Source organism: Fringilla coelebs (genome assembly GCF_963513975.1).
Source record: "Fringilla coelebs genome assembly, chromosome: 1".
NCBI classification, from domain to species: Eukaryota; Metazoa; Chordata; class Aves; order Passeriformes; family Fringillidae; genus Fringilla; species Fringilla coelebs.
In genome coordinates this window covers 116,696,097-116,719,252 of record NC_140028.1, presented here as the reverse complement: position 1 = coordinate 116,719,252, position 23,156 = coordinate 116,696,097, and the positions used below count along the sequence as shown (strand labels likewise).

At 38.6% G+C, this 23,156-nt stretch overlaps 1 protein-coding gene across 1 annotated transcript in view; it reads left to right on the top strand.

Annotated features, from left to right (window-relative positions):
• Nucleotides 1-10,053: 10,053 nt before the first annotated feature.
• The window catches only part of KCNH8 (potassium voltage-gated channel subfamily H member 8), a gene marked incomplete at both ends in the record, with an annotated part of 175,750 nt that continues 162,647 nt past the window's right edge, over nt 10,054-23,156 (top strand). Inside the window, one exon of the mRNA XM_084207923.1 lies at nt 10,054-10,129. Within this exon, the coding sequence (XP_084064049.1) occupies nt 10,054-10,129 (76 nt within the window). The remainder of the gene's footprint in view (nt 10,130-23,156) is intronic.

Genomic DNA, 23,156 nt, shown 5'->3' with positions numbered 1-23,156 from the left:
AGGCTGCATCTAATGCAAGGCTGGTAATTTCCTACAAAATCCATTGCATGTATATGTGCCCTAATCCTGTAATATGATCCTCAGTCTAATCCTTACACCTACCTATTATGTCATACTAATTTTCCTTTGCAGAGAGCTCTGCATACCTGAGGCTTTACTTGCTTGGATCCATTGTGGGATCAGAGCACTGCTTATAGATGGAACATATAAAAGTATAAGGAATATTTTATATAGAAAGTAAGCTAATAGAGGATTGACACATCTGAAATCCCCAAATTTTTGAAATATTGGAAAAAAATGGGGCAGATCAAAATCTAAATAAAAAAAAGAATTCTTCAGGTTCAAAGTGTCACGCAGACTATTTTGCAGTGTATTTTGAAGCTGACTGAAGTTCAAGATTCATTTCTTCAAAGTCCAAAGATAACCTGTTTCTGCCCTGTTGGAGGTTTGCTGGAAGAAGAGCACACAAAAACTAAATGGGTGTGTTTGCAGCATAAAATTCCCTTTAATCCTGATTTCCACCTTCTCACAACTGTTTCACTTACAAGCAAAAATGCTGGGTTTTATTTTTTTTCCTTTTCTTTCTTTTTTTTCCTGGTCTCTGCATGATTAAGCATTACTTGAATCTTCCTGTTCATTCTTAGAACTGGTGTGCTGCCCACCCTTCTCTCCCTTGGTTTCATCTCCTCCTACTTAAACCCTGTTTTGCCTCTTGTCACGAGTGTTGCATAACAGATTTAGTCCAAAGCTCAGTCCTGTGCCAAACATGTTAACTTTCACCCGTTAGATGTTTCCTTAACTTCCTTCCATGGGATTTCTTTGCCAATTCTTTGCCTTAGCCATTGAGATGGTTTTTCTCCGAACAGTGAAAATTCTTTCCTGCAATCTTCTTCCTCTATCTCTGTCCTTTTGCAGTGTTCCTCTTTGCAAATGTCTAACTCAAAATACACATTCAGGGAAGACACATTTATGACAATCTCTCCAAAATAAGAGAGTAAGATATATGTTTTTCTTAAAAGGGTGAAAACAGGGTAGTTTGTATGATTTATTTGTGAAGATTTGGAGTATCTTCTAGGTAGAGAAACATTACTTCTGACTACTGAAGTATCTACTGGTTCTTCTGTTTAAATGGCCTCATGAGAAGAACAACTAATGAAACTCTTATTAAGATGGAAAAGAAGTTGATGAGTTGGAGAAGATTAAAAAGCAAATCAATCAGTATTAAGGCTGATCTGTTACAGCCTTGATGGATCAAGTTAGACTCCTGTTTCTTAATTACTTGCTGTTTAACTGTTGTCTTCTGAAGAACTTGGTATGTAGAAGTAAGATTCACTGCAAAACAAAGGATTGCAGAGGATTTCTTGTGTTTGAGGGGTGTTCAATTTATTTTAAAACAGTCATGAAATTGACTTAAGTAGAAGAAAAATTCAGTAATCACTGTTATAATTGAAAAGTCATGTAACCTGAACTGTACTTAACAAAGGTTTTATTGAAAATCTGTGGGGAATGGTGCTTTTCTTCTATTTTGGGAAAGATGTATGTATTGCAGTATTTTAACCAATTTTACCTAGTCTAGTTGATGCAAGGATTCTTGAAAAAACTCTAATCCACTTGAAATATTTTTTTAATCATTACTCCTTTTTTTCCTTGTCCCCCTCACTCTTTCTTCAATTAGGAGAAGATATTCATTCAGTGGTCTGGCAAATTTATTATTGCTTCAACTAACTCTTGGCAAAGCATTTGATCTTATGAGTCTGTACTTATACTGATAAATCATCTTGGGGTTTTTAAAGTGCATTCACACTTTATAGACAGGTATTTTGGAACTATAGGAATATATTTTAAACACATGTTTCTCTAACAATTTGGGGATTTTCTTAAGCTACTGCTCATGATATTTTAATGATACATTAAATACCTTTTTTTGTCTCTGTGAGCATTGTATTTACAATCTTCTATGGCAAAGATTAAACACCTCAAAATAGCTTTAAAGTACACATCAATTAAGTCACTTACTCTATGTATTAAAGTAGAAGGTACATTTGACCTGCCATAAGTATTGCTCCTGAATTATTTCTGCGTAAAACAATGCTGAAAGAATTAAGTTCACATCATCCAGTTATTGTCGAGATATTATGAAAGGTACTAAAAAATATGCTGATTATACTTATGTAATGGGGAGAACTTCCCTTTTCTCTGTTGGGAGTTTTCTAAAGCAAAACTTAATCCCTGACTTCAAGTTATTGCTGTTGACTTCTGCAAAGCTTGCCAATTGCACCTTAGAGAAAATGTGCTGTTACTGTTAACACCCAAACAAGCCATATAATTGAGTGGTATTTATATTTACCATCAGAACCCCTAAATATCAGAGAATTTTCACCTGTGTCTCTCTAGGAGGGTGTTTTTGGTAGACAAATTAGATGTCAGGTCTAATTTATATATTAATATAAAGGTCTATTTAAAGTGCATACATCATAGCACTAATTTCTGTGTCTTTATGATATGAAGTGATTAAAAATACTTTTATGTTATGAGCTTGGAATTTTCCAATGCTTTTAACTTGTTTTAAACATAAATCTTATATTTTAATATTACATTTTCACTTTTTAAAATGCAGTAAAATCTAAGGAAAAGAAAAAAAGGAATGAGACCTAGTAATGCCACCCAGGCTTTTTATTAATGAATCCTCTGTCAAGGCAATTGCACTGATAAATCTGAAGATGACATCTAGTGAAGTTCTATTCTGTTTCCTTTTGAGTATTCTGTGTCCTGGTAGTCTTTCGTGACTTGCAATGATTTATAACAAACAATGTTGCTCTCTCTTCCTGCTCTCTTGTCACTTCATGGTTGGTCACCAAAATCTTAATCCACATCAGCACCACGACAGTGCAAGGGACCAGCATAGCTGTACTGCTTAATTCTTTCAGCATTATCTGTGGTGCTCTGCAGGTCAGAAAAATTAATAAAGTCAAACCAGCTGGTGTGTCTCAGCCTCCTCTCTATTGCTCTGGTGCAAGTCAGGAAAAATATGGCTGAGTCATGTGAGTTATTTTGGTGATGTTGAAGAAGCTTAAGAATGATATAAATTGTGCTCAAAAAATACCGGGGAAGGAACAGAAGAAATTATTTTAGACTGATCTGGTTTAAGGATTTTAAAATAGGTGTACTTATGAAGGGATTTGCTCTGTCTTTGGAGTTGCTTTTCAATAATGGTATTTAGAATGGGATCATGAAATTTAGATAGCTATTTCCCAGTGTTCAGGGGGATATCTGTGTGGAAGCATGGTAGCACAATTTCTAATTAACTTGGAGGGATCTGTGGGAGGAATCACTTTTTACACCTGCATGTAGGAAGATGATGTTTAAGGCTTAAGAGAAAATCCAATATCCAGAGCTGTGCTTGTGATTATTCTGTATTCAAAGCATCCTTCTGTGTCTCTTATACAATCAGTATCACCTCTTAAATTTTTGGACTGAGTTCTCCTTTGTTTTCTCTGAGCACAATCTTGCTTTGCAAATAATTCTGGTACTGTACTTTTTGAATCCAAGCAGATAAATGGTAATGGACTGCATTTTATAATGAAATTATTTTAAACCCCAGGTCATAAAAAAGTGAAGTTCTGATAATACTATAAATAATATTGTCAATAGCTATTTTGATATTCAGTAAGTGAATTCATTCCTTTTTAAAAGAGAGAATTTGGAAGTGAATTAACCCTCCTTATTAACAGGTGAACTGAATTTGCCACATTTTTTGAGATGTGGAATAATCTACAACATCCTTTAACGTTAGCATTTCCTCTAATGCCACAGTGAGGGTGAAAGGCTTATGATGTCTTTCATACCCAGGAAATACAAAATAAGCCATTACAATACCTCAGTCTCTTCTGAATTTAACTTTATTTTTAACTTTTTTTACTGCAACAATTTTAAGAAAAAAATTGTTCCTATTTAGTTAACTATAAGGTTCGTCACCAGAATCGCAGTGTAGCTATTTTATTTTACTTTTTATTTAATTTTAGTAGTATTATTTTTGAGGGCTTTGGCTTTAGTTTGCTGGGGGATTTGGCTTTGTTTTCTGATGAAAACCAAAATCTTCTGAAAACAGATATTGTTTATTCAGCTTTAGATGCTAATTTTGTGCATAGAGGTACATTTCTCCTTTATGCAGTACTTTTTTCCAATGAGTTTTTCCCCACATGATGGTGCTCAATTAATGTTAGAGCAATTGAGTGCCTACTTAATTCCTTGTTGTTTGAAATGTGGTTCAAAAACTTTCTGAATGCTATCCAATCTCTTCAACAACAACTGCTAATTTGTTTCTAGCTTTATCAGAGGTTTTTGTGAAATTTTGATGTTTTGTGGACATTAACCATATCCACACAATACTTGGAGGTGAAAATTATGATTCTGCTTTTATAGACAGGAAAGTGGAAAACAGAAATTTTATAGTTTTATTCATTTTGAGATCTGATAGTCTTATTCACCCTATTTTTTTTGTTTGACAACAGATTTACTTTTAGATTTTAATTCATTTTCTACTTGGTAGAAAACAAGAGAAAGCATCTTCTCTCATTGTAAATCCAATGGACACATGAAACCTGGGTCTGTGAATGTATGAAGAGCTTTTTTAACCATAAAAAACACAAACCAGTATTGTATAAATCATTAATCTACTTAGTTGAACAATATGTATAATAGAATTAAACCTTATGCATGATTACTTATATATTTCAAAAGAAAACAAAAGCATAAATGGCAGCCTAATACAATGGTGATATCAGTCTAATTATAAATCTACCACAGTGTTTTTTCAGTACATTAGTGAAAGGCATGTCTCTGAACATCAGGTTTGCACCCTTTAACACCAGTACTAAACAGAGATGAGGCTTTTGCCAAAATGCTGCATGGGTCTCCAGGAGCAGAGGAGAAGTGAGCTTTAAATCCTAAACTTCATTCAAAGTACCATCATGTATGGATTCTCCTGTTTGCTTACAACTTCATCCAGTCTGCAGGAACTTAATTTCCTCCTGAGCCAGAGGTGCTGGCTTTGCATTTATGCTTCAACCCAAACTGTCCCTTGTTTGTCAGAGTTTTAATTATGCAGCTCTCTTCTTGAAAAGTTCTCTTGTTGGCTCATGCACAACAAAAGGCAAGAGCCAGCATTTCTTGAAGTGCAACAATCATTTATCAGGATCATATTCCTAACATGCACTACTTCAGACTAAATTTGCTTAAATTAGCTATTCATTGCAGATGAACAGCAGGTTGCCATTCTTTGCCATTTTCTAGCATTTTCAGGCTTTTTCATAATTTCTTTTTTTTTTTTCCATTGGATGCCAAGGTTAACACACAAATAAGTGGGTGGCAATTTCAAGCACAAAAGTAAGCTGCAGGCAGTCCTTGTTAATTTGATTTTCACTCTCTGCTTTCATTTGCATAATTGTAGCAGGTAAATTAAGGTCAAATGGTTATGCCAGGGAAGCAACTCCTGACTTCTTGCTTCATGAGGTAATTCATGATACTGTGGAATATTAAAAACAAGATTTGGGAAAAGTTCTGTTGCTTAAATCATAAATGAAGAAAAGTTATGAGCAAAAATGCTACAGCATGCTTCTCCTTGCTTATATTTTGCGCAAAACTCTGCCCAAGCCCACATTTCTGGGTAACAAGCAATAATATAGATTATGCCGTGCCTCACAATGTAATGTGGTATGTTGAGTGCCCAAGTAGCTGTGGATAACTAGGGGGAAATGTGTGGCTGAGATTTTATTTATATGTTGTTGAGTATTTTGAAGTGGCAAACCTTATTTTCTTAGATAGTCCTTCTAATCTAAACTCTGAGCCCCTGAGTAAACTTCATTTGCAATCTCTGGATGCTAATAGCATCCTGAAGAGTAGCAGCAGTGCTATCAGTACTTAATTTCTCAGCTTTGGTACTGTTTATCTGTAACTTTTATCCATATATTTTTACATATATTTATGCTTTTGAATTCAGCAAAATGCTCCACAGTGAAAAAGAAAGTAATATGGGGAGTGGGCTATTTAAGTAAATTGGATATACATCTATACACAAAAAATGAAGTTAGATTCCAACTCTTGCTTACCTGTCCTTGCCAGCAAAAATAAGTATTATATTGGGCACTATGTCCAGATATTCCAGATATTAGAAATTGATATAGCAAAATTGAAAGCTCATTTCTTGAAACAAGATAAAAAATCAGCCAGGTTTTTACTTTAATTTTCCTTAAACATTAATATAATATATGTGTGTGTGTATATATATATATATATGTGATATGTGTGTATACATATATATATATATATATATATGTCTGTGACTATTCAGAGTACCTTTGCTTTTCATTTGAAGCTTAAAAATAATTTTCCAGGACTTGACTGCAAACTTTCAGCTCCTCCTTTTACCTCCCTTTTACATATGCTCAGCTCTTGTCTGTTTTTCTTAACTATTTCATCTTTGCCTACCGAAATTTCAGCCTGTTAAATTTGTCTGCTTTGAGCAACGTTAGGAGTTTACTGTTTTGCAGTAAGGTCTCTGAAGTACCACTTTGTATTAAGGAGGATTACTTTTAGAAGTAAAAGTGTCTATAATTTGCTAAATACAAGTGCAAAACAGGATACGGCACTTCAATTTCTCATCTTTTGTAGTTTGAGCCTTTTTATGTACATTATTTTTGTAATATATTTTATTAGCTTTACTTCAAAGACATTTGGGTGGTTGCTTTCTGATACATAGAACACAAACACAAAATTTTTAGGAGCTTAATTTTACTAATTTTTCATAGTGTGTAGCAATTTCTACAAGCAATTTTTAACAGTATTGTATGATTGTGAGTACTTATGAAGAACAGCAAACTTCCTCTTTCCTGAAGTTCTCAGGGATGAAGAAGCTTTCAGCAGCATTTGGTATCCTTCCCTCTTGCGCGTCAGCAGAATTTCCTTCCACTGCCATTGCTATCACATCCCCCTGGCTAGTGGTGAATTTCAATAACTTGTGTTCATCCCAATCAACATGGAATATGCCATGTAACTCCTCTGGCACTCATCCATCCTTTCTGAGTTGTGTGTTTGCATAACTGTTTGCCATTCTTTGTCCAAGTTAAGTCCTAAGGCTTTATTAAAACATTTTTTGTCTCACGATTAGGAAGTTTCCAGGAGCTCTCAATAAAGCTCTAAACTTACTGAAGCTGTTATGTCATACAGCTATCAAAACACTATGATTAGAGCTCAGACTTGGTGTGGCCATTTATGGCCTTGCAGAATTATCAGGGAACAACTTGACTCCCCTTGTCTCTTTTGCCTTTTGTGATGACCAAAATTGAGAAGTACATTTATATGGGTTTGCTTCTCCTGACTGCCTGTACTAGGACTAAGAATGCATTCCTTTCTTTTTTACTGCATCCCTACTTAAATGGTGTTTGGGCAGGACATGGAAAAAATGCTAACTGAAACACAATTGCAGCCCCACAGGCTACAGCATAGGTAAGCCTTTTGTCAGGTTTCAAAGCTTTGTATTTATCTTAACAACCTCTGCTCCCAAGGACTTTGGCAGAAGTGAAAACCTGATCATGCTTTTCAGTTTTCCAGGTATTGAAATAGGATTTTCTTTATTTCACTAGTGAGTATGTGTACCATCCAACCCAACTAGCCAGAGGCCAAATGGAAGACTATAAATAGAAATTAATTTTGTTACCCTGTGTGGGAACTCAGCGCACTTCTCCTGAAGGCCAGAGCTACCGAGAGAACCCTTGGGGAGCTCGGGAGCCTTGGGATGTTGCAAAAAGTACCTGGTGGCTCAACTTTGACCCTGCAAGAGATGTTCCACCTATATGTGGGGACATAAGAATCACTGGCGTGTAAAAGATATAGAAATAGAACATTTATAAGCTTAAGCACAGTTTTTAAGATTTGGTACAGGGGGGTTGGAAAAGAACAAGATGGAGGGAGTTAGGGCCTGCCACATGGTTCTTCCTCCTTCTTCTTGTCTTCCATTTTCCGGGTGACGTAGGTATTTTTGATAGGTTTATAGTAAAGGTACACTTAGTAATAAAAATTATAAGTATTGGAGACAAAAGATAAATATAGTTTACGTAAACTTTGTTATAAAAGGAGGTGGCCGCCCTGTGGGCGGTCAGAGTGCCTTTGGCTGCCTTGCTGGTCAGACCCCGGCTGGGCAGAAAGAAAATTTTTGTAGATAAGAAATAATAAACAACCTTGAAGACCGAACCCGAGAGTCCAGCCTTGTTTTTTGGAGCCCGAAAAGCGAGCCCATCTCACCCTTGTCTGGGCAGAGACAAATAACAGCCCGAACCCGGACAACCCTGCTTATATTGAACTAGAAGAAATGCGAATAATAATGAAAATTAAAAATTGCTGGTTTTAAAAATTGTGTACTTGAAGAACAAGGCTGCTGTTTATATACTTTAAGGACAAGACTGCTATTAATTTGAAGATTATCAGGTAGCAAGAAACTGATAGTGCTTTGGGATCTTGAAGACTTCCAAAGTACTGTACAGGCAGTCTCTCAGTTCATGGGCTACTTCTGAAAGCTGACCTGGCAGCTCTATATCAACTAGTTTGTGAAAGGCTTCTAGTACAAGGGCAACTGGACAGATTCATGATCTCAGCAAAATACTGCTGCATTCTCCAGAGCCAAGGTGAGGTTGCCATGGGTAGGCTTTATATTGTGGTAGAAACCCTGTGTATCAGCATTTTCTGAGGTTCTGGGGTTTTTTTGTATTTCATTAGCTGTTTTAAAGAAAGGCCATTTTTTCTCTTTTGTAACCTCTCTGTGCTGCTTATGCTAAAAAGTGGGAATCAAAGTCTTCTAACCATCTGGAGAAAGAGAGAATCCTAAATAAACAGGAGTAGCAAAAAATACAAATAGCAGTACTGTGAAATAGCAAGAACACAACAGGCTTCCTCTGCACCGTGACTTTGTAGATTAGGGAGTGTACTCCCACTTCTTTTCTCTAGGGTCTTTTAATCCTGAAAGAACATGGGGAAGTTTTGCCATTGCTGCTACAGTAAGTGAAATGACTGTACTACGAAATGACTGTCTGGCAGCATTTAAAGAGCCATGATACCAGTCTGAGCAGGTTGCTCATCTGAATGTGGAATGCCACTTATTATTACTGTTGTTTCATATTTACTTATTGGAATTTACACAATAGACCTTCTGGGCTAGGGTATGTATTAATTGTCTCTGGTTGGCAGAGAAAATTGGCTGGCATTAATTGGCTGGCAGAAGAAAAAAATATTTCAGGAATTTTGCAGGGAAGAATGTTGAAAGAATGTTATAGGATGTACTAACAATCACAGAAAAATGCCTATTCCTCAAATGAAATAGGGCAACAATGCAAATAATGTCTGAGGCCACACAACTGGTGGAGAATTATCCATGTTCCAGTCTCACTCTCCAGTGAGCATCTCCAGAAGCATTTGCTATCAAGGGTGTTTCTTCTTGCAGCAAAGTAAGAGCCTGTGCTTTACCCTGTGATACTGTCACTCATAAAACAGGGTCCCTGTGAGCTGAGATGCCTGGGACCCTTCTCGGGTGCTGGAGCCGAAATGTTTGAGGCTGCCGGGGGCGGAGGAGGCTCCGCAGCCCCCGGGGACCGACGGTCCCTGCGCTGCCCCGCCCCACCCGGCTCCGCTACAGGTGGATAAAGGTGGCTCTTCCCCAGCTCCCTGCTCTCCTCCAGCCCGTCTTTTCTCACGGCGGCTCTCCCCAGGCGCCCCCCTCCCCCTCGCCTCGGGAGGGGTGCGGGGAGGGGGAGCGGGCGCTGCCGGCCGGGGGCGCGGCCCCGCACCTGTGCGCGGCTCCCGGGGCGGGAGCGCCGTGCGGGGCCGGGGCTGACGAGCGGGGGGCTCCCGGCGCCGGAGGCGGCGCGGCGGCATCCCCATCCTCCTTCTCCTCCCTATCCCTCCGCCTCCTCCCTCCCTACCTTCCCCCGGGCGCCCTCTGCACTTTCTTCTCGAGCCACCCTCGTAGACAAACTTTGATGGGGAACCTCGCACCGCGCTGGAAAAATGCCGGTTATGAAGGGATTACTGGCACCCCAGAACACCTTCCTCGACACCATCGCCACCCGGTTTGACGGCACACGTGAGTCCGGGCTGGGGCTCCGGACTCCCGGAGAAGGGGATGCACGGGGGGCATCGCCCGTACGGTGGGAGCTTCCTCTTCCCTCCGCCCCCCGGGGGTTCCCTGGTACCAGAAGCCGGCGATGAGGAAGGCGAGGCGAGGGAGCTCCCAGCCTCTCTCTCCTGCCTGGCTACTCCAGCTTTGCAGGCGCGGAGAGCGCCGGGTCCCCTCCGCCTTCGATGCCCTGTGCGGGGGCTCGGAGGGGGCTGAAGCCCGGCTCCCTACAGGAAAGTTGCGCGCTGGACCGGGGCTTCCCCCGCGCCCCGGGCAGCCGAGAGACCGCCAGGGAAAGGCACGCTCAGAGCTTGGGCAGGGCTTTGGTAGGAGGTTTGGGGAATCTATTTTGTTAAGTACCCCCAGCCTTGAGGGGGTTCGAAATCTCCCCGAAAGCTGAATTTCTGCGGGTCGGGCTCAGCAGCGGCAGCAGCTGTTGCAGGGCGTTGGTGGAGGCAGGCAGGCGGGCAGGGACGAGGGCCCCTCGGCGGTGGCGCTGGCAGAGGTGGCGGCCCGGCTGCAGGACCACGGACAGGTCCGGCCCGGGCGGGTCCCGGCCCGAGCTCCGCTCCGCTCCCCGCCGCGCACGGCTCCGCCCGCGCCGGGCAGCTCTCCCGGCCGGGCGCTGCCTTCGCCGCACGGCTGGCGTGCTCCCCCTCCGGCCGTGCGGGAGCACCCGCCTGTGTCTTGACTTTTGTTTCTTTTTTAACGGGGCTCGCGCGTAATAAAAGGAGCAGGGAGATAGCGGATTTGGGCCAAAATGGACTGCTTTGCCTTTAATTCCCTTTTCAGAAATCTAGACATCGATAGTGAGAATAACCAAACTCAGATTTGAGTTGCTGTTAGCTGTTTCTTGACTGAAAACACTGCTATCTAATTGGTTTGGTATCTTCTTGATTATTGGCATTCTCTCTATGGTTCAATTACCGTGTGATTAAGACAGCTGAACTGTGATTACTGAATCAGCAAGTTGTAAAACGTCAAGAAAATGATGCAGTCACGGAGATCAATTGCAGAGAAGCACAGAACTGCATTATAACTGCTCTGCTAGTCTGAGGATACACAGATAATTATGATCCAGGGTTGTGTGTAACTGATACTTCACTATAAAGCAATCTCTTGTAAGACCACTTAGATGTACCTTTAAATTCCTTTGGCTACAGAACTCAAAGTCCTTTCTCCCCATCCTCCAACCTTTTATTTCTACAAAGTGTATGGGTATTATTTACTGCATATTGAAGCATGTGGCTCTTATTAGAGTTGTGTTGCTGATACTGGCATTTGCCAGAAAAGCAATCCTTCCCTTCTTTGTGCTCAGGACCCTCCCCCTTCACAATGGTTTCCTTTCAAAGGATGGAGCACACAGCCTGTGAGCTGTACACATAAACACTTCACGTACTCTATCCTGTTCTGTTCTTCAAAGATTCAATATAGCAAGCAACATTAGCGATGACATCCAGATCTCTTATTAAATACAACACCAGAGAAATGTCTAATCTCCTTCTCCTCAGTGACACCAACAGGCAAGTGTGGTAGAAAGCTCTTTCCTTAGCTGGATTCTACACCCATATTGAGCTACCTTTTTAAGCCAATGATTTTGCTGACTTTCATGAAGTGAAGGACTGACCTTTTCTTAAACAAAAAACAGACCCCAGTGTCTTACATTGAAATTTAATGCTAACAACTCATCTACTTTTTCCTGGGATATAATTGAAAAAGAATGTAATTAGATGTTTAAGTTCACCAGAAAGTACAGCACATTATCTACTTATTAGAGTAGTTGAAATATTTCTTTTTAGTTAGTTTTCCAGAATCTGGCTTAAATATTAAACAGGAGTATTCTAGAAGTTGTCATTGTGTGATTATTGGCTTGTGGAATATTCCAGGACGTTCATACAGAAAGATGTTTTATGTACTATGTGATTTTACACCTAGAAAAACTTTGCAGGAAGATGCTATTCCATGGAAAAATGCTGGCATGTCTCTTAAAATACAGAATAACGTAACCTCTCCTTTAGGGCGTTAAAGTGATGAATCAGCTTCATGTCATCTGAAACAAAGTTTCAGAAATAGAAATTATTTCAGTTCAGAAGCAGCTCACCTGCTTTGTTGCTTTGGAAATGCTAAATTTAAATATACAATTAATACTTCTTTAACTGGCCAAAAAAAATTCAAATAAAAAACTACAATTTTTCAAAATATGTGTACATATCTGACCATCAAGTAGAAAAATTAACACCAATTTATTTTTCATTTAAATTGCCTGTATGGCTGGCATTCCTGAGCTTGCTCAGGTGGCTAAAGCTAGAAGTAGTAGCCATGGCTAATCCTTGCAGGAATCAGTCTGATGGGTGATACAGAAAGGGTAATACATGGCATTGAACTTGAGGTTATGTGTCACAAACTTTGACCTCCTACATGCTGATATTTAAATGTTAAAATACTGTCTCATGTTCAATGTATTTTTTTTCCCTGTTGTTTTAATACAGTCTGTAGTTAACAGACCTCTTTTCAGTTTAAGCCTCTGGGAAGGATATATTATGTTGTCATCAGTGATAGACTAATCCACCAATGCATCTTTAATCCAGAAGAGGGATAATTCTAATTCCGGGCAAAAGTGCAAGAAGGGATTCCAGATAATATTAGAAAATATGCTTTGCACGGAATTTTCAAAATTTCATTGACAGAACTTTTTAAACTATACTATTGCAGCGACTCATGTCTAATTAGCAGTTATAAATCACACTATGAAATACTGCATATCTCAAAAAATGTGTAACACAAGTTCGTGGCAGGTGCTTCAGCTGCTCAAAATTTTCCCAGTAGATTTTTTTTTTTTTGCAGTATGTTACCCATCAGTATTCTTTACATATAAAACCAATAATATGTGCTAAAGAAAGCAATTAGATAAATTTTGGGGTTACTATTAGCTGTGCAGGAGATTGCAGAAGTCTCCTGCAAATTTCCCATTACCTGTGTTGCGCATGTGGAAGAGCAGCACTAAAGGTTCTCTTCTCTGGATTTCCAAGGCAGAGGTCTTGGCTCTGCCAATGTGCTTTTATACTTCTTATACTTTCTTCCAACTCAAAAAATATCTTTTGTGTTCCTGACATCTTAATTTAAGTTAATGGTTTCTCACAATGTTCCCCTCTCCATCCAAACTGTAAACACCAAGTCATTCAAAGACTTTTTGCCCCCTCAGTTAACAATGTGTTTATTGCCTGTGTGGAAAACAAACATAAGCATTTCCAAATGAGTGGTGTGGGATTTAGGGGTTTTAGTTTAGTTGGTTTGGTTTTGTTTTACTTTTTATATTTTTGAGACAAAATAGCATTTTCAAGTGTGAAAATATTTCAAATATATACCTATGATTGTCTGAAGTGACTTATTACACTTCAAGATTTGATATTTGCATATTGTTTCTTAACCTATTTAGATTAGGCAAAGTATTCAGAAATGGTTGCATGGTAGGAAATTATGTTCTATTGTTTTCATATATATATATACACACATACATAAATATTTGGCATGCATTATTTATTTATTTATTTAAATAGATTAAATACACAGTAAAGTGGTGGTTTCTGAAAATTTGTGAGACTTTTTCAGGAAGTAAAGTTAACAGAGATTCAGCAAATAGCCCTATTAATTTGTGTTTTAAAAAGAACAACAATTTTGTGTATGGTTATACTATGAAACAACAGCTGAAGTTCTATAATTATCTCCTGTCTGTCATATGTGATCAGATTCCAAATTAAGTGTGTACTTCACATCCTTATTGACAATTTTACACTATCCCTCTAACCTGAAGATCAAGCTGAGTAAATTTCTTCTTGCTCAGTGTCAATGATGATAATTTGTTAATTCTCTTTGTGCTGAACAACTTTTACATTCAAATATATTTTCCAATTAAAATCGTGCTCAAGTACTAACAAAAGGATCTTTGCACCCAAACAGCAATTTTCATAACTGTTTGGTTTTTTTCCTTCCTGATAAAATGGAATCAGTTTTCTGATTGTCTTAGTTACCCTTGAGGTGTGATTGAAAAGCACCTGATGAGAACATACAGATTTAGGCATACCAAATGTGATGTCAGCATACTTCTGCTGGCACTGTGGGTAGAACCAGGTTGTCTCTTTTGCATCATTGTCAGTTGGTACAGATATGAAAGCCTTTGTATACAGTCATCTTTCCAGATTGCAGGGTCAGATTCCTCCCCCACTCTTTCCCAGCTACCCCCAGCACTTGCTTTTCTGTCTCACAAACAAACTGGTGATGTCTGCTAAGTTGAACCAATGAACTAACACTTTCTGCAACTTTGTTGTCAAATTCTGTCTCATTCAGAGTGAATCCTATCCTCTCTACGCCAGTCAATGTGCTGCTTAATAGTATCACAAAAACTTCAAGAGCAGAAAAGTGCTTCTTGGCTGCCTGGGGGTTCTCCCTCAAACAGGCTCAAGGAATTGCAGCAGTGCCAGATGTAGGGAAGCAACAACTGAGTTTTCAGGAGGAGGAACCTTTTCATCAGACTCCAGGATCAGAATGTTCCACCTGACAAAGACAAAATATGCTTCAATTACAGACTGGGAGCAGAGTGGCTGGAAAGCTGCCCAGCAGAACAGTCCCTTGGGGTGCTGGGTGACAGCTGGCTGAACATGAGCCAGTGCATGCCCAGGTGGCCAAGAAGGCCACTGGCATCCTGGCCTGTATTAGGAATTTGGGGACCAGTAGGACCAGGGCAGTGATCACAGCCTCGTACACGGTGCTGGTGAGGCTGCACCTTAAACACAACGTCCAGTTCTGGGCTCCTCAGCTCAGGAAGGACATTGAGGTGCTGGGGTGGGTACAGAGCAGGACAGTGAAGCTGGTGAAGGGTCTGGAGAATGTCCTATGAGGAGCAGCTGAGGGAGCTGGGGCTGTTTAGCCTGGAGAAAAGGAGGCTCAGGGTGACCTTATCACTCTCTACAACAGCCTGAAAGGAGGCTGTAGTGTGATGGAGATTGATCTCTTCTTCCAGGCAGCCAGTGACAGGATGAGGGGACAGTCTCGAGCTGCCCTAGGGGAGGCTAAGGTTGGGCTTTGGAAAGAAATTCTCCACTGTCCCTGCAGGTGTGTAAGGAAATACTGGATATGGCACTTGGTGTAGACATGGTGGTGTTCAGTCCTAGGCTGGACTTAATCATCTCAGAGGTATTTTCCAACTGAGTTGATTCTGAGATTCTGTGAAATCCTGTGACTAAGGAAAGATGATTCAAACTATGATAAGCACCAATCAAAGTCAAAGAGACTTCAAAGCAGTGACAGTGGGAAATCTGGTGGTCTGTCAAACTGTGGCTCTGAAGAAACAAGAGCAGGGAAGCTGGTCAAGTTCTTTGTCATAGAGATGGGGTGAGTTGGCCAGAGGGAAATTTCCAAAGATACTTCTATTCCTGCTCCTATGTTAATGCAGAATTGTGTAGTGCTTTTACTCATATGCTTGAACAAGTAAATAATGTGGTGTTGAGAATTAATCGTTTGTCACTGGAAAAATATACAATCAACACCGAAAAGAATGTTGCCTGTTCTCAGCTCAGAGCCCCAGAAAAGCAGACATTGCCTCTCTCGACTTTTCTCTGTAAGATGTGACCAGCACTGCACCTTTCTGTGGCTCCATTACTAAAAATGGCAAATATGATTTTTAATAGAAACCAGGGATTGGATTTTGGAACCTGTTTTGTATCATTGCTCATTGCTGGAAGTAAACAAGTGGCTAGATTAGGCAGCTACTGGAAAATCTTTTCCTCTTCTTTTGGCACAAGTTTTGGGTGTATAGGACTTCATAATTTAAGGTCAGTTTATCTGTTTTTCTTCACTTTGAGCAATCAGAGTAACTTCTGATTCCAGCTTTAGCTAAATTGGACCTGAAAGATGGAATTCCAAGGGTTTCAAGGCATCTTAGGACCATGTTTTGCTTAATTTTTCAGTTCCAGTCCTAAGGATTTGATTCAAAGAAACAAAAATGTATTTGGGATTTAATCACTTTAAATCCATGAAAAATGGTCATTACTCTATGTTTTATTCAGAGTCCATGTTATTGCTAGAAAAAATACTGATGTACTCAAATCCTTGGGTGATGTTCTCTTATTTTTTGCTAGACAGAAATAAGACAGGATGACAATTCTGTAGTTCATTCAGAGGCTATATAATTCAGTAATCACACTAATCTTAGATTAGTATTATAAATATAAAGTTGGAGTAATAGCACACATCATTACTTTAGAAATAAACCCTGTATTTGAATTCAAGGCAAGCATTTGAGATTTAAGAGTGAAAATATTCATTAAATAAGGGATTTTTTTTTTCCTGAGTGACAAAGGAATATTATCTTCTGTATTGTTTTTGGGTAGAAACCTGATACACAGTGCAGTGATCAAATCAAATCTGTATATTTGAAGTTACATACATTTGAATGAACTTTGTGTGAATGGAAGAAATTTTTTAGGGTTTCTAAATCATAGATGATTATCTGGATTCCCACTGGTGAGTTTCTGTAAATGTCCCTTTATTCAATTCCCCAAACATATATTACTTTTTTCCCCGTCTACACATTTCAGTGAGTAAATAGATTTATCCTGGAAAGAGATTTCTCTTATTGTTACCATTACATTTGAACATTCAACTTCTATTTTATCAATTTTTATTTTATTTGTGCAGGTAGCAATTTTATACGCATTCCCAGTCTTTTTAGATGTAAGGAGAAGATGCTCAGAGTATTTTTCAGGGCTCTAAAGAGCAAAAATGCAACAAAAACACTGCCTCAAGCACATGTAGGAGTGTAAACAAATAGATGCACATGAATATATTTAAATAAATTAGGCAAGATATGGGTTTGCAGAGCATTCACTGCTCCTAGTACTAGTCTGAGGAAATGAATTTTTGAAAGAAAAACAAGGTACCTACATTACATATGCTGTAGCCTGGAAAGGGTTAACAAAGGCAGTTGCTACAGCAGTTTTGCATTCTCACAAGAAGCTCATCTTGTGTTAAAGTGACTAAAAGAAAAAAGCAGGTAAGGAACAACCTGCTCACAGAGTAATTTTGTTTCTTGCCCACTCAATCTAAAAATAAATAAATAAGAAATAAGGAAAAAGGGAAGGATGGCAAGGGAAGGGAGTGGGGGAAGGGGAGGCACAGCAAAATAAGAAACAAACACAACATTCTCAAATCTCAGAGAGGAGAGAGATTTCCTTAACAGTAAAAAAAAAACTCTTCTTTTGGACTTTATCTTGCCAAGAGCTTCTGGCTCCTTCTGTTTTCTGGGACTGATAGTAGTATTCAAAGACTTTGGAACAGGTGTTGTTCTTAAAATACAAGCGCATTCAACGTTGAACTTGACATTAAATATCGTCTGAGCATCCCTAAAGCTTAATGCTGCCTGTCAATCATTTCAGGGACAGCTGAAGACAATTGTGTTATGGAGAAATATGTTGTCTTCCCTGTTGATCTTTTGAAGAGAAAACAGCTTCCAGTGTGCCAGAACTTAATTCACTTTCTCCTCAGGCCTTACTTCTGATGACTAGGAGTCAAGGGTTATTTTGGTTTTTTCTCTTTTTTAAACCTATAGAAATAAAGAAGGATTCATTCTGAGCAGAATAGACCTGAAATTCATTGTTACAGCTTTTTTTGGTGGCCTTTTCTTTTTGCCTTCCATCTCACTCAATAGCTAGTTATGATATGTGACTAGGCATCTTATTCCAAAGGTACGAAAGAGAATTCTGAGCTGGTCCTTGTGTCATTTATTTGATGTTTAGAATGAGAAAATTGGCCTTGGACAAATAGCTTGACTTTTTTCAAATTTTTTTCCCCTCTAAATGTCAGATAACTCCTGGACAAGTGATGAGTGTGTTTTTGCATAAGTTCTGCCTCTTCTTACATTTTAGTTAGGAATTTCTCACAGTTTAGTTTAGCAATTTATACTGATATGAAAAACAGTAGGGAAACTATATTGTTTTAGAGGAAAATACTTTTGCAGAAAAAACAATATTCTTTGTGAAAGTTCAGAAGGACTCTTTGGAGAGTAAAAAACCTTCAAAAGTCAATAATAATTACAGTGTATCATTGACAAACTGTTTTTCTACTTTTTGTGTGTTTTTAATGGTTGAAATCAAAATACATGGTATTTTAATCCACATCTTTTTACTGTATGAATTCTGTTTGTGAGATGATAAGACATTCACTGCATTTATTAAACTGGATTGTTTCTTTATTGCACTGAAAGATCTTGAGGTTTGGAATTTGGACTTAACATTTTATTTTTTTCACTTCCAGAACAGTGGGAAGAAGCATGCACCTCATAAAACGTGTAGTTACAGAATTATATGTTAGTGATTTAAATAATTAAAAGTTTGATGTAGGAAAGAATAGTTAATAAATATTAATGAAAGGTCTCGAGCTCCGCATTTGCCAAGATTAAGGAAAATTAACAGGATCACTGATTTACAGGGGAATATATATAGCTGTAAGTTGTGTCTGCTTCAGTGCTGTAATAATTGGGTGACAGCATGGGAGGAAAAAGGTGAGAGAATAGTGTGGTTATGCACTATATTTTAGGGGCCTTTCAAGGTCTTACTGTAAATTAGTCTTTGTGATTTTTAAAACATGGTTTTAATGGCCCTCTTTGAAGCAGAACTGCGACTAAGTTATCTTCTTAGACATGCTCAAGAGTTGCTTCTGCACTGGAAACAGAAACCAGGATGCATTAGAAATCCTGACTGTCTTTGCTGCCTCTTGGTACATTTACAGGAATATTTGTCTTGGTTGTTGGTTTGTTTGGGACTTTTTTTAGTTGACGTACGTGACAAGTTTAGACTTCACCAGGAGAGTGGCTCTGCTGACATGCCTTGCAGAGCATGCACCTGAGAGTGGTTAGAGCCAGGCATGGTCCATGGATCTGTTGCTTGGTCTTCCTGCCTGGAATTAGGCAGGTGATTCTCTTCCATTGTGCTGCACTGAGCACTTTCCCTAAGGAAAGGGGTGGGAGGCTTGGCCACCCACACCAGTCGTGTGAACTCACTGCGGGGCAGTGTGGGACCACAGGCAGGATCCATCCCTTACACACTTACAGGTTGAAGCATACTTCCAGATTTTCTTCTGATAGGGTGGAGGTTTGCATCCCACTCTTTTCAATTCCCTTTAAAATCTTGCTATTTTCACATTTGAATCAGCAGTTTTTGTTTTCTTCAAATTCATTAGCAATTACAGTTTATTAATTAACAAATTTTTGTACCTGTAGAGAGTAGCCATAAGTGATGTCCGAATTTTGAAAAAGCAGTTTCTTATCCTTTAAGAACCTTTAAAAAATCCAGATTATAATCAACCTTAAACACAAAATTGATTATTTTTTTTTAAAGTTTACTTACAGAATGAACTGCAGTGGTGATTGATTTTTGGAGGTAAGGGATAGTCCTGGGTGGTAAAGTGTACAAGTGATGTTTGGCCAGGAAGGGAAAAAGGAGGGAGCAGCTGTGAAGAAGCAGAGATGGGTTGACTGATGGGCTTGCTGAGTGAGCAGCAGGCATTGCTCTGGAATGAACCAAATGCTTCCCCACGCTGCTGATCGATCCCTGCAGCAGAGGCAGTGATCAACAACAGCCAGGATGGACAGGTGGAAATTGCTGCAGACATTTAAACACATCAGTCATGATTCTTATATAAATAAGGCAGGCACGTGTTGAACTGTGCTGATACTGCTGGGAGCAGGATCCAGATGGGGATTTGGGATTTTGGTTCCAATTACAACCATTGCTAATCATCAAATTAGTGGGAGCTGTACCTCTTGGAGAAATGCAGAGACTTTGCTGCCTGCATCCAGTTGGAGCTATCTGAATTGCAGTCCCCCCCTGCTTTTGTTCTGATTAAATAAGACAGTTATGTATCAAAAATGTGCTTCCTTTGATGCCAACAGTATCTTCAGAAAAGCAATTATCTGGACATTTCAACACTTAGTATTTCAAATAAGCTTTTAAATAGAGAAACATATAGGCTAATGATAACCTGCTTTAATTACAGAAGAAATCATTCTTCAGATAGGATAAACACTTAATTTATTAATTTTTCTGCTGATAGGTGTCTCCTGGGAATGATTGCTTGAACTGTCAGGGGAGCTACAGATCTTCTGTTTGTATTTTTTGTAGTGAATTATTGTAATGTTGCTCATTTCAGCTGGGTTTTTTTGTGGCTATGCTTTTTAAACATAAACAATCACAACCTGACATTATATCAATCTCACCTGGAATATATCAAATTAGTGAAGCAATAACTTTTTATAAATAGGTATGATTACTCAAAGAAAAAGGTGGAAATAAAACCAGCCACTTTATGCATCAGTAAGTCAGATGTGAAGTACAGGTAAATAGCTCAACTGGCATTCTCACAAGTGGTAATCATGAGGAGTGTCTCTTCCAGGGAAGCAGCAGACTAAATTCAAGGAAATAAAAAGTAATTTAATAAATAAATAATCTGGAATTAGAGTACTTCTTTTGCAGTTTTACTTTATTCTTCATTTAAAAACAAGTTTCCCTTTCATGAGTTCAGTGTAGGAAAGGTCCTCTCCCTTCCTCTCACAGGGAAGACAAAGGCCAGAAAGCCCAACAGTAGAAATACTGTGTAACCCACACCATGATGGATGGATCTTAATAAGTTGAGTTTTAGGAGCTGAGTGAAATAATTATGAGTAAAGCTAAGAGGTTAGAATTAATTGGGAGAATATTATTAGGTTTTTCCCCAGGCTGATATGGTTGATATGTCAGTTTATATGAACTGTCATTGAAAATAATGCTTCCAGGTGCTCTATTAAAGGTTATGAGACATCTTCTGCCAACTCTACATATTCTGTTCTATGGTATGACTTTCTAAGAAAAGCAAGAATGAAGAAGAAGGAAGTTTTTTACATTTATAGAATGAAGGCATTCTATAAATGCAAAAAGAAGGTTAGAAGCGTTGGCTTCTAACCTCTTGGATGCTCAGAAGTCTATAAAATTGATTGTTTGTATTTAATTAAGATATACATAACTATTTATTCAATGAACTATTTTTCTAAAGTGAAGTTAATGAAAAAGAATCCTTGTTACAGTGTTTCTTAGTTTGATATAGTAGCTGTTCTTCTAGCTATTAAATTTTGACATATTGCTGTGCTGAGAACAGTGTTTTAGTTCATCTGTTTCAATGCTTAGAGTATTGTAGCAGTTTGCACAGCACTTGAATGTTTTGGTGTTCATTTATCATGGCTAATTCATGGCTTCCAGGGAGGATCTGTGAATGGAACAATAAACTAAATGTAATAACAGAATAGTTTGCTCTTGAAAGCAGGTGCTTCCTGATAGGTTTTTCAGGCTTGGCAAGCAAAGTTGGTGCCAGCAAAATAATGCAGTGAGTGTTCTAATAGTTTGGCTGTGCAAAAAAATGGAATCCTTCTTTTTTGACAGACCAGTGTTTTCTTTGGCACATAACACAGTGCCATCTTGGGCCACATGATGCAGGATATCTCTGGGGTTGGTGATGAGAATTTGGATATGTCTTTCAGCCAGGCTCAGTCCAACTGCAGGGCTTGCTGTTCTGCTGCAGGGAAGCATCAATACTTCTCTTGTTCTGGGAACCTCTTTTCCCATTCAAGTCCTTGAATAACAAATCAAGTGTCAGAGCTGGCATCTACATAAATAGTGTGGATCCCTGACAGGAAAGGTTCTAAATTAGAGCACTGTCTGACGGTCACAGGCCTGTCTGCTGGGATTATGAGGCAAGAGTCAAGAGCTGTTCTCTGTATTATCAAGAAAGTAAAATAGTCCCCAGAAATAAATAAAATTTTCTACAGAAATTTAATTTCTTTCTGGTAGCACTGCTGCTCTACACTAAGGGATATGTTTGTACATTTGTTAAATCCTCAATAGCTCCTACATGAATTTTATCCTTGCACTTAAAATCAAACATGTGGTATAATTAGAGAAAACAAACCAAAACATATTTCTGAAGGCAAAAAAATATCTTCAGTTTTTAATAATCTGAAATTTGGGATCAATCCTGAAATTTTATCAAGTTTTAAGCTTTAGAAGTAATTTTCAGTAACCTTTTACATTTACTCAAGAAATGTCATGGTGACCAAAACAATTTCAAGATCTCTGTAGCATCTAGGTATTTCTGTTGTTAAAACATGGTGCTAGAGAACATAATAGCTACAGCAGAAGAGAAATAGAGAAGTAAAAAAAGTGAAGGCTGTATCTTATTTTCAGAAGTGTAAATTACTATGAGAGTTGCAGATACAAGACTTTTCACCACTAAAAACCACCCTTGCACCTTATCTATCCTGTTCTTGCCATGAAAGGGACACGTTTCACACCCTTAATCCTTCCAGCATAGTTCCTTTATCCGAATGGATTGTTGCACATGAGAAGCATATTTCCATCCCTGTGTTTCCAAAATTACTCTTATAAAATGACAACCTGACAAGACCAGACTTGCTGGAAATGTTAAACTTGGCTTAGACTGTACTGATGACAAACAGGAAGGAGCAAAGCATGGAACTCGATAGTCTAGGCCACAGAAACTCATCTTGCATTAGAAACAGAAAATATCTCACTTTTTCTAGTCTTATAATGGTCTCAATCACAGACTTTGAAGAAATGAAGAGGATTTTTCATGACAGGAGATTTGTAACAACCTACACTATGATGAAACAGCACGTCTATAAAGAGCAATTCTATCTTTACTTGCAATGCATATCTTACAGAACATTAACGCCCAGTCAGCAAGACAAAAACTTTTCATATAAATGTGGTTTTAAATGTCCATGAGGAAAAAAAGGTTCCTCTAAAAATGGTACTCTACTTTCCAAAAAGTTCTTCTAAGACATAGCTTTCACGTAGCTTTCAGACCAAAATCAGAAAGCAAATTATATAAATGTTTAAAATGCAAAAAAAAGCCTATAACTAAAAGAGGAACCCAAACAAACTTACATTGGTGA